Source organism: Leptosomus discolor, chromosome 5, assembly GCF_034619465.1.
Source record: "Leptosomus discolor isolate bLepDis1 chromosome 5, bLepDis1.hap2, whole genome shotgun sequence".
NCBI lineage: Eukaryota > Metazoa > Chordata > Aves > Leptosomiformes > Leptosomidae > Leptosomus > Leptosomus discolor.
Window position 1 is genome coordinate 26,226,806 of NC_141395.1, and position 12,446 is coordinate 26,239,251.

Consider the following 12,446-nt stretch of genomic DNA (forward strand, 5'->3'; position numbering starts at 1 on the left):
GACTCAATCTCCTCTTCTTTTTCATGCACAGGAATCTTTCCTTCATGAAGAACACTAAACTTGTCAGAGACTTTCTCTACGGTACCTTCCCTATGAACAATCATTTTAATTTCATCTCCCTTTTCTTCCCCAGAATCTCTTTCTCCGTGTTCAGATGCTTCAGAAATAAATTTCAATTCCTCATCAGGTAGTGGTGGTTCATCCTTTGCATAAGTAATGTTATCTATTGCAACATCTACTTTCTCATCTGTAAGGATAGTCTTTCTTGGAACTATAGGTGTCATTTCTGGCTCCTCTTCTTCAGGAGCCAGGATAAAATATTTAAGATCCACTTTCTCCTGCTTATCTCCCTTTGGCTTCAGTATTCCATCAGCTGTTTCCAGTGAGATTTTAAACTCAAGTGGCTCTACTGTCTGAATGTCCAGAACTGTCTCCTTAGGACTTACTCGTTCTTTTACATGCAAGCGTTTCTCAACTGGTATCTTCTTTAATACAATTGACTCGGGCTTTTCTTCTTCCACTGGGGGCATTTTATCTCTATGCTTTAGTACAGATGGTGCATCAGGCTTTTCTGCAGCTATAAAGGTTTCACAGGTAATTTACAGAGTTAAAATCCATAAGAATAAGCGTCAGGAAAAATATATTTTAAGACAAAATTTCCAGCTAGACCTGAAATAAAATGAACATAGAACACTTTTTCTTCACACAACAGAAAACTCACAACACAATAAAAAAACAAAAGAAAGAATGGCACACACAAACAGTATAGAAGAGCTAAGTAAACCACTATTATGGTACATAGTATCGTCCCACTAGTTTGCTGATTAAAATCCAAAAAGTAACAGAAAATAACAGCTTTCTAAGGCTTATCTGACCACCTATATAAAATGGGTTAGTTATGCAGCTGCAGGCCTGGCTACATCACCAAATCAATGACCAAGGGACGTTCATGATTAAGCTTCTCAAGTGCCCAAAATCTGAGCTATACTGGAACTTGAGACCCTTTGAATGATGGGCAAGCAGCAGATACATCAGCTGTACGGATGGACTTCAGGCTCAGGGTGCTTCAGAGGAACTGGACTCTTCACAGTTCTTTTTTCACAGCAGGGTGTGATCCGGGGTCCTAAGCGTGTCAAGTGAAAGTAGCAACTCTCTAGTTTTTTGACACCTCTGCCACTTTCCCACAGGACTTCAATAACAGATCAAAAGCAGGACACCAAACAATGCAAAAACTGTTTAGAAATGTGTAACCTTCCTTTTGCTATACAGAAAATAAAAGATGCCGTTCACAAGACATACATCAGGACATAACAACAAGAAACCAACAGAATACCCAAATTTCATAGTATGACAGTAAATAAAGTCACACATATCACCATCGAGAAACAAGAACACAGATTCATCCCTATGCTATGTCAAAGACACTCGTCTTTTAGATTAGGTGACAGTATCTAGAATAGCAAGATCCTTGAATAGGACCTCAAATCTTCCTGGAATGAATGAGTTATATGATTGTACAACTTTTCATTCTCATTATCCTTAATATATTTAGTTATCTCAGAGAGAAAAACCCTATAAATAGCACAGAATAAATGTAAATACCTGCTTTCTTTCCAACCACTGGGACTGTCACTGGAGTAGTAACAGCTGGTGCTGGTTCTGCTGCTGGTTTTGGAGATTTTAGAGCTGTAGAGAAAAAAAAAGTTCTTATGTATTTGTATTAATAAATAATTTTGTTTTAATAAATAATTTTGTTTTAAGTACGATGACCCTTAATGAGTTCTGTAAATTGTATGAATGTTCCAGCCTTAGTAATACTAAAGACATTTGTTTAACGTCCTTTTAGCCAGAAATCTCTGAATGGAAAATACTAGATGCACAAGAAAGGCTGCACTGGTATTCATGACTACAGAATTCTTACCTACTGCAGGTTTAGGTTCAGGCCCAGGAAGTGGGATAGCTGCTTGCTTAGGTTCTGGCATTTCAAACACAACAATTACAAATAGGTTAATTTACATGTTTTGTAACCCCATTGAACATTAAAATTAGAAGCAGTAATACAGACAGGGTTAATCCAAGACAGAATTTGTTTTATATTTTACTTAGCCAGAAAGCAAGAAATTAACTTGAGATGAACTCTTGTAAAGCAAGATACAATGGAAAAAAGATGAATTTTTCAAGTACTGAAGAATTAAAGACAACAAGAAATCCAGAAGACCGCAAGGTGGTTAATCATGACACAATAGTCATGGACAGACAGGATAATAGTAATGCACTAGGTTAATATAGCATAATATTCAGCAATGAATATAATGTAGTTGCTGCAATAAGCAAAAAGAGCACCACACATCTGTACCTTTTGGCAGTTCAGGCACATGTTTCTCCTCTTTTTTTATGACAGGTATCTCAGTTTTCTTCTTAGGAACTTCTGGGACTTTAAAATACCATTTTTGTTTTGTAAGACATATTGAAAAGCATTGAACCTCTAAATACAATTATCTGCACTGTATTTAAAAGTTTTCATTCTTTTAAAACATAAACAGTTTCAGATGTTCATAAGGTTTAGGAATATGTATTTTTAAGAGTGAGATTTGAATAAATTAGAGACGCTAAATGGACAGAGGGACAAATATTTGCAAAACGTTATCTAAAAGAATGCTTGGATTAAGTGTTTCACCGTAGTTACATTTTTATCAGTACTATGAAATATTCGTAAAGTTCTCTTCTATACACAGTGAAGATTGACAAACAATCCCAAAATGCAGAATTCAGACCCAAATGTGTATGTCAAATTTGGTTGTGCTTTCAGCAAAGCTTTACTTTACACAATTAGGTTAATGTAAGCCAACTTTTAAAATTTCACTTTCATTCCTGAATTTCAGACAATACTACTTAAAAGTGGGATTTAATTTTTTTTTAAAAAATTATAGTTTACCAGATAGATTTGAATGTAATCTAGTACCTTCAGGTTTCTTAACTTTTTCTACTGGTGTAGGTACTGGTTTAATTTCTGGTTTAGGTTCTTTTTCTGGTTTAGGTTCTTCCTCTTCTGGTTTCTTTTTAAGAACTTTAAAAGAAAAGAAATTTCAGGTTTTAAAGCACAGGTAAACAAAAGAGTAAGATGGTCAAAAGACAAAAGATTAAAAATATATCAACAATCATGAAGAAACAGGAATATAAAATATATAGTTCCGTATAAATGGAAGATTTTGTGTAGTTATTCAAGATAATATTCTGAAAGCCTTTTAAGATTCAAAGTCATCTAGAGCAGAAAGATGGTTTTATTAAGAGTAGTCCATCTGAGAGGAAAGATATCAATGTTAACTGTCTATGATGGAATAAAATTTCTTATAACTTACAATATATTTCTTACCATATTTAAATGATGACTTACTATAAAAAATTATGCATTAGTAAATGCAGTTACAGATGATTCTTAGGGACAAAATGCAGCACTATGGATCAAACTATTGGCTTCAGTGAGACAACAAGATTTATTCTTCAAGATTTATATTTGAAGAGCTCAAATTTATACAATGTCTTTCATTTTACTTTAACTTATTTTTGTCCTATTAGATATCCAACTTGGATATCCAACGAGTCTGTCATCTGAAAAACTGAATATATATTATTACGTTGTCTGAAATCTGAAGTTTGGCTGCAAGGTACAGAATCATCTCACTGTGGTATTTCAAAGAGAGTTAGAATTAATGCTTCCTTTTTTCTAAGCAACAATTTAGAAGACTCCAGACTTTGCTGGAAAGGGTACTGATGCCCTATAGTACTATGGTGTTCTGTGATCTGGGCAGTACTTCTAAGGAAATCATAAAAGAGAATACATATGCTACATGTGATTTTAATAACATTTACACTGTCACTGGAAAATCTTTAGGGGTGCAGAAACTGAAGACAGTGGAAAACTGTCAACTCTCATATAGGCTTTACAGGAAAATAAAAAGGTTATAAGGAACCAGATTTTCAGTGGTTTGCTCTGTTTTCATTGCAGATCCTTCGTATCTGACAGATTGTCAGGATATCCCCACTTCATCCCTGCAACTATAGATGCTTTCCCCAAGAAATAACAAGTAGTAATTTGTTCATGTGATTTTCCATACCGCACACATAAAACAATGGTACATAGGGGAATATTAATATGCTGGGTTTTTTAAAACAGTTACTATACCTCTTTTCAAAACAACTTCTTCTTTTGGTGGAGGAGTAACTTCAGGAATTACTCTGCGAGGTTTCTTTACAAGTCCAGGCACTTAAAAGAATATTATTTCAGATTTTATTACAGGTTCAGAACAGTAGTAAGAACTAAGCAACAATTAACCATCACAAACACACAAATCAAATGCTGGTCCACTACTGAACAATACAGCAAAGGAAAAAGTGCTGAGATTGAAGTTGATAGTTTTAATACTTTTTCTATATTATTTGCGCACTTTTGTCTTCTATGCTTATGCATAAGAGGAAATTTTTGTATAAATCAACAAAAGAGAAAATGGTTTTACAAAATTATAAGAGTTATGTATTCAAAATATTTGTCATAGTAACATTTTAATCTCCTTTTCCTCTTTCATTACAGGCTTATGTTACACGCCTATTAATCTGAACTATTTGTGATGCTCATAAGGATCTAGTTACTTTAATTTCTGAACTTGGAACAGCATTAAGAAGAGATGTTCACTGCTTAGCTTGTGTTATAGATCCAGTACATAATGAAAAATGTAAGGGAGCACTTGTAAAGTGCCTTGCTCAATTCATTATTCATCTCCATCTCTGGAAGGTGTCCTCTCACAAAACTAAACTACATTTCAGACAAATAATAAACTAAGTATATTTGAACAATACATGTATGTTTAAACTGTGTTATCTGTTTTCTTCCTAAGCAAAGAACCAAACTGAGCATCTACACAAATGAGAAAACTCAAAACCTCTCTCACTCTTCTGTGATTCTGCCTCTTGCACCTCATGAATTGCATGATGGGAGATTAAAGTGGACATAAATATAACGTGAACATAAACATCCAGGACTGGAGGCCACTGTTGAGCATAATCTAACATAGGCAGCTTTTTGATATTTCTGAGCAAATTAAAGAAGAAGATACCAAGAACTACAACTCCTGGCTTATGAAATGCTTAATTTAGGTAAGATTCTTATATTAGCTATGTACCTTTAGCAGGTGGGGGTTCCAATTTTGGAGGCTCACCAGGTTTTGCAGTCACAACTTTCTTCCTTGATTCAGGAGCTTTAAAGAAAATTGTTTGAATTTTATCACACACATCATTAGATTCAAAAAAAGGAAAGAACTTTCTAAAAAATCCAAACAACTATTTAATACTATTGATGTAATAGAGAGACAAGAGCTGCAAAACTAAGATTCTGGCTGATTAACTGTTTAGAAGAAGTCAGATGATCTGTAGGAAGCACAGTTGATCTGAAACCCATTAACAAATTACTTCTGGGGATTCTTTTCATTTGTAAGAACATGTTAAAGATAGAAGAATTATGTTAAAGATAGAAGAATTATGTTAAGGATAGAAAAATATGTTAACTTGGTTAAGATCTTTAATAAAGTGATTTTTTCCGTAACTATTGAAAAGAACCCATGTAAATCAACTTGGCGTAATACTGGTGAAAAATCATAAGGGACTGAGCATTAGCAGGGTGCACCATTAGAGTGATAATAAATTAGAAAAGAAAAAAAAAGACCCAAATTGATATGTTTAAAAGCATGCTTTTCAAGATTCATCAGTATAATTTAAAAGGATTATATGCTTGAGTTCCCACTCTTAATTGTGGCTTCAGAAGATTATACCTTTAAGTAGTTCTTTGGCCAATTTAATGTCTTCTTTTGGTGGAGTAGGTGGTCGTGGTTTTCGCTTTTCAGGGATCTTCTTTTTAGATTCTGGCTCTTTAAATAACATTAGGCACATTTAGTATAAATTTACTACCACACTAGTTATGTGAAGAGTACTGTACAAATGTAAAGGTGATAATTTTCCGTTTCCAAAGAAGCCAGTGAAAAAAATCTCATGGAACTAAATGGGAGTATGAAAGAACCTTAGGCTATTGCTTTGTAGCATGCACACAATACAGATAGTCAAGCTGACTTAAAAAAGCATGTTAATAACATGAGAACAAAGGTAGGAAATCAAATGACGGGACGACTATTGTTGACAAGAAACAAAGTGAAAGCATTTAAAATAATCTGTATGTTGTACTTAGAATTAAGGGATCAGAACTAATTTCTAAAACATAGTAACAGAGGCAGAATTACACAGAGACCTACAACATACATGTGCGAAGAACGACAGAGCAAGAAAAAAACTGCACAGTAATGAAAGAAAGGTGTCCAGCAGCCTCTAGGTAGGTACTTTGTATACCTTCAACTGATAAAGCTCCTTCTACTTCTGCAACAGGAATTTCTTCTGCTTCTTCAGGCTCAATCTCCTTTATTTCATATTCTTTAAAGAATATTGACAACTGGTGTAAGTTTCCAATGATAAGATCGTTTCACATGAACAATTATGAAGACAGCAGTAAAACGAAAGATACCCCAATAGACACAGACAAATACACATTAGGATAAGTAATCACTCAGTATCTCTTACTTTTGTAGTTAATGCATGGTTTCGAAAAACTACTCTTTCTAAGTAAGAATGAACCAGGGTTGTGTGAAGGATGGTATTTTTTATGCATATAATATAAACTAAATATTAAATTTGGGGATGAGTCATTGTAACTGGGAAGAATAAAAACTTCAGTGCTCTCAATTAATTTAAGATTATAACAGCATTATAAATACTAGGTTTTAAGAAACTCAACTTCAGTGGGAATTTATTATTATCTTATAGGCAGACCCATTTTTTTTAGTAATATCCTGTGTAGGACCATATATCACTTGAAAATATTTAATTTTGAAATGGATATTTTACTTGCAAATACAAAAATGTAACAGTAGATACAAGAACTATAGACTGATCTCCTCTAAGAAATGAGGTGAGCAATTTACAAACATTACAACGGAAAAAAAGGACAAAATCTATTTCAAAGCTTATGTTTGGAAGAACAGGACAAAGGATTGCCCTTACAGTAACAGCTATGATGGCATATACCTTCAGTTGGTAGCGATTCAGGTATTTTAGGAACAGCAACAGGTACTTTCTCCTCTGGGACAGGTTTCTTTGGCACCTCAGGCACTTTAAAAAATATTAGTTCCTTTTACTTGCATGTATATAAATGTACATATTAAACATAAAAAATGCAGAGACATCTAGGAAACAGAAAATCACAGTAACAGAGGCCATAACCATGAAAGACTGTACTCCAGTCTTTCCCAAGGTAGTCTACACAACTGACACATTTTATAGACTCAGTTATGAATAAAGAAAAGTGACAAGAATAGAAAACATTTATTCTCAGGAGATGCCTCCTGGCAATATATACCTTTGGTTGGAGGAGGTTTTATAAATTCTGGCTTTTTAGGTGTTGTAAGAGGCACTTTCTCTTCTGGGACAGTTCTCTCTGGCACTTCAGGTGCTTTAAAGATATTAGTAAATTTTAATTTTTCTGAACATTAAGAAACATATATACACATACCATAGTGAAAAGCGAAATGACTAAAAAGAGTACGGCATTCAAAACATGAAGCATAAAACTTTACATGACAGATTATTCACTCAGATACCTAAGCACTGTGAAAAAAGGGAAAAAATATTCAGAGAACAAAGAAAAGGAGAAACTCAGGCTCTGACGTATGTACCTTTAAATGAGGGAACTTGATGTTTTTTAAGGACAGACACAGGCTCCGGTGTTTTAGGTACAGCCGCAGGCTCTGGTTCCTTGGGCACAACCACAGGTTTCTTTGGCACAGCCAGAGGTTTCCTGGGCACAGCCACAGGCTTTGGCGGAACGACCACTGGCACTTCCTGTTCTGGCTCTTCCTCCTGAGCCACGTCAGGCACTTAAAAGATATTAGTTCCTTTTACTTGACTGAGCTAAAGGACAGGCATGTGCAGACACAACACGACCAAATGCTGTGCTCACCCCTCCCCACAAAATGCAGAAGGGCAAAGGGCACTCATTACTGCAGCAACCCGAAGGGCATGGCAGGCTCTTTTTTAGGACACCACCATATACCTTCAGCTGGAGGACCTTCTGGCTCTTCAGGCTCAGCAACTGGTGCCATCTCTTCTGGTGCTTCCTCCTCCTCTTCCTCTTCTGAGATCTCCGCCTCAGGCATCTCGGGCACTTCAAAGATATTAGTGCATTTGACTTCGCATTGGCGAAAACACGTGCCAAGCAGGAACAAAAACCAGGGCAACACAGACACAGAACCTCACACCAGCCAGCTCAAAACCTCACACATACGTGCGGCACAATTTACCCAGCATGCACAAGCTTGAGAGTCTCCTTTTGGAAACCGAGACAGGCCAAGAGAGTGTAGCGACAACGCTTAAGAGAAGAAGATCAAGTAGGTTATTTGCTAAGCTATCCATGAAGACAGGTACCTCTGGGTGTTGGAAGCGCCGGTGCTTTGGCAGTGGCCACAGGTAGTCTTTCCTCACGAGCAGCCTTCCTGGGCACCTCAGGTGCTTCAAAGATATTAGTAACTGTCAGTTGTATACATTAAGCAGGAAGACAAACAATGAAACGTAAACTAGAGATGCACTCATGAAAGTAACTAAACTGGTCTCATGGTATTGACCCGTGTCTGTCTCACTCACTGATGCATATACACACAAAAAACCACACACAGGCACAAGGACAGAGTGGTGATGCCAGGTAGGTTCTGTGAGAAAACGGTTGGCTATCTTTAGGCACCACTTGAGGGTGAGGTGTGAATTAGGGTACTCCCCTCTGTACTCAGCAGCCTTTGCTCCCTGGGAGGAGAAACCATCATTCTCATCCCCACTGGGATCTGACTTTTTCCTGGAAGCAACCTCAGCTCGTATCTTATCTGTTGCCGTTCCTCATGAAGCTGCTGGTGTTTTGCATTCAGCAGTGTGGGCAGTGACAGGGTGAGGAACTCATTATTCTTCTTTCCCTATTTCTGTTCTTCTCCATTTGCATTCCTTTTTTTAGTGTTTTTCTTTTTATTGATATATTTTCTTATCCTATGTAGCTCTCTTGCCTCAACTTTCATTTCACTGTGGCAACTTCCACAGCATGTATGGTTCATTGGATTTTATAACCACTCATTCTTCATTATAAATTCTGAAATTATCAGCATTTTCTTTAAACACTTCATATAATGTCACTTCTTACTGCCCTCATTTGTGCATTTCTGAGTAAAAATTGTTTTTTCATTTTGAAAGATTCGTGTCTATCATATACACTAACTGAGACTGTCAAAAGAGTCATGGAGACATTCACTGTGTTGATTTAAGATAAAAAAATTGGGCAGTAAGCTGAAAAAATTATGATCAGTTTTTAAAATAAAACATTTTAGTCTCTGGTGATCCAGAATACAAAAACAAAACAGTAAATTCAAAATATCATTTAGATGGTTTATACAAAATCACAAATGCACAGGATAACGGACATCAGAAGTAACTTGTAAGACAGTAAGAAGCAGTCTCACTCAGGCTGATGCACAGAGCAACGGGTACCTCGAACAGGTGCAGATTCTGGCTTTTTTGGCACAGTTGCAGGTATGGGCTCTTCCAGAACACCTTTCTTGGGCACCTTGGGCACTTCAAAGATATTAGTATATTTTAGTTTTGTTGGCACTACAGACTTATATGAAACAACAAGAAAATCAATAATACATGCACACAGTTGTCTTTGAGAAAGTGCTCTGGTTATGTTCAGTCATCGGCTGTGGTTTGTTTCAAACATGTGGAAAGACCAGGATGTCAAATACATCATGCAGGAGATGGAAATTCTGTGTTTAGTTTCTATTTCTGAGTCAAGGTGGAAATGCAGAAAACGTATGCCCTCTTTATAACAGCTGGTCAGAGGCTTATTTGAGTATCTGTCACCTACCATTCAAGACTACCTTGTCATTGTGACATAACTTTTTTAGGAAAGTAACAATTACTTTATCATTACTGCTTTTTTTAAAATCAATTATTTCCATTCTATACACCTCCTCTTAATTGTCAGTATTCCACATTTCTTGTCTTTTAGATTCTATTGTTTACAGAAATACATGCTTCCTCTCTTCTGTTTTGGATTATATCAGTGACCCTTTCATGTGCTAAAAAAATCATCAGTAGATATATCCAGTCTTTTGCTAGCAAATCTATCTCATGTATACTGGCCTTAACTTTTAAAGAGGCAGAGAACTGATACTGATGCTGTCATCCAGCAATACAGTCTATTTGAAAATTCAGGGACGTAACATTACATTCTTTAAACTGAAGACTTATTTGCAGGCTCTTCTTCAGAACAAGATGTTATTCTGTTTAAGCGTTCAGTAAATGTTAATTCTTAAACTCTACAGACGTTCAGAAAGCTGCAGGTATTTCTCAAGTAATTGAATCTAGTTTTTTTGCCATGTTTTTGACACTCCACATTGCACTTGCTATTTCTTATGGACCTGTATCTTATAGGTCACCACCATAGAAATTAGTTCAACTTAAGTCTAGAAGAGCATGATGTTTCTAATGATGATACTAATAGTGATGACATGTACCTTTGGCTGTTGGTGTTTCTGGTTTTTTGGGTACAGCAACGGGCGTTTTTTCTTGCGGGGCAGCTTTCTTGGGCACCTTGAGCACTTTAAAGATATTATATCCTCTTACTTTCACAGTAAAAAAAATTATAAAAGATCATAACACTTACGATAAAATAAAAGAGTTTAGATATTTCCGACACTGTAACATTTCTCTAGTGACTGGTTAGTTACTCTTATAAACAAAGATCGGCCCAGCAAAGGCAAGGGATAGAGGACACATAACAAATATTAATCAATACACTAAAATAAAAAGCAACTCCACTGCAGAAGATAATACCTTTAGCTTGTGGAGCTTCTGGTTTCTTTGGCACAGCCACAGGTTTCTTGGGCACAGTCACAGGCTTTGGGGGAATGACCACTGGCACCTCCTCTTCCGACTCTTCCTCCTCAGACACGTCAGGCACTTAAAAGATATTAGTTCCTTTTACTTGACTGAGCTAAAGGTCAGCAAAGAGCCAAATGGCAAGCAGCAAAGTAAACCCTTGACAGATTATGAGGGACTTCTCTTTAGACAACCATTCCTTCTTCACATGGATTATTCGCAGCAAAGAATGAAAGTATGTGCTTACGAGAGAGCACTTGCTGAGGAGCCCCCACCCTCTCCTGCAGGCATGTACAGGCCACGTACAGACACAACACGACCAAATGCCGTGCTCACCCCTCCCCACAAAATGCAGAAGGGCAAAGGGCACTCATTACTGCAGCAACCCGAAGGGCATGGCAGGCTCTTTTTTAGGACACCACCATATACCTTCAGCTGGAGGACCTTCTGGCTCTTCAGGCTCAGCAACTGGTGCCATCTCTTCTGGTGCTTCCTCCTCCTCTTCCTCTTCTGAGATCTCCGCCTCAGGCATCTCGGGCACTTCAAAGATATTAGTGCATTTGACTTCGCATTGGCGAAAACACGTGCCAAGCAGGAACAAAAACCAGGGCAACACAGACACAGAACCTCACACCAGCCAGCTCAAAACCTCACACATACGTGCGGCACAATTTACCCAGCATGCACAAGCTTGAGAGTCTCCTTTTGGAAACCGAGACAGGCCAAGAGAGTGTAGCGACAACGCTTAAGAGAAGAAGATCAAGTAGGTTATTTGCTAAGCTATCCATGAAGACAGGTACCTCTGGGTGTTGGAAGCGCCGGTGCTTTGGCAGTGGCCACAGGTAGTCTTTCCTCACGAGCAGCCTTCCTGGGCACCTCAGGTGCTTCAAAGATATTAGTAACTGTCAGTTGTATACATTAAGCAGGAAGACAAACAATGAAACGTAAACTAGAGATGCACTCATGAAAGTAACTAAACTGGTCTCATGGTATTGACCCGTGTCTGTCTCACTCACTGATGCATATACACACAAAAAACCACACACAGGCACAAGGACAGAGTGGTGATGCCAGGTAGGTTCTGTGAGAAAACGGTTGGCTATCTTTAGGCACCACTTGAGGGTGAGGTGTGAATTAGGGTACTCCCCTCTGTACTCAGCAGCCTTTGCTCCCTGGGAGGAGAAACCATCATTCTCATCCCCACTGGGATCTGACTTTTTCCTGGAAGCAACCTCAGCTCGTATCTTATCTGTTGCCGTTCCTCATGAAGCTGCTGGTGTTTTGCATTCAGCAGTGTGGGCAGTGACAGGGTGAGGAACAGAAATCCCATCATCATTACTATTTCTCTCTATTTCTGTTGTGTTTTTTCAACCTCTTCACAGTATAAGTATGTGGGGGCATTTGACTTAGTGAGGTTTCAAGGCTTCTGTACTCCT

General features: G+C 37.4%; 1 protein-coding gene across 1 annotated transcript in view; it reads right to left on the bottom strand.

The window, feature by feature from the left end:
- TTN (titin) overlaps nt 1–12,446 on the bottom strand; it is a 236,887-nt gene that overhangs the window by 100,515 nt on the left and 123,926 nt on the right. The window contains exons 164-177 of the mRNA XM_086465971.1: nt 11,440–11,550; nt 10,966–11,091; nt 10,647–10,754; nt 9,619–9,702; nt 8,147–8,257; nt 7,770–7,970; nt 7,454–7,576; nt 6,391–6,471; nt 5,823–5,918; nt 5,178–5,252; nt 4,184–4,264; nt 2,963–3,067; nt 1,922–1,975; nt 1,603–1,686 (exon numbers count right to left, since the gene is read on the bottom strand). Coding sequence (XP_086322097.1) covers nt 1,603–1,686; nt 1,922–1,975; nt 2,963–3,067; nt 4,184–4,264; nt 5,178–5,252; nt 5,823–5,918; nt 6,391–6,471; nt 7,454–7,576; nt 7,770–7,970; nt 8,147–8,257; nt 9,619–9,702; nt 10,647–10,754; nt 10,966–11,091; nt 11,440–11,550 — 1,440 coding nt within the window. The remainder of the gene's footprint in view (nt 1–1,602; nt 1,687–1,921; nt 1,976–2,962; nt 3,068–4,183; nt 4,265–5,177; nt 5,253–5,822; nt 5,919–6,390; nt 6,472–7,453; nt 7,577–7,769; nt 7,971–8,146; nt 8,258–9,618; nt 9,703–10,646; nt 10,755–10,965; nt 11,092–11,439; nt 11,551–12,446) is intronic.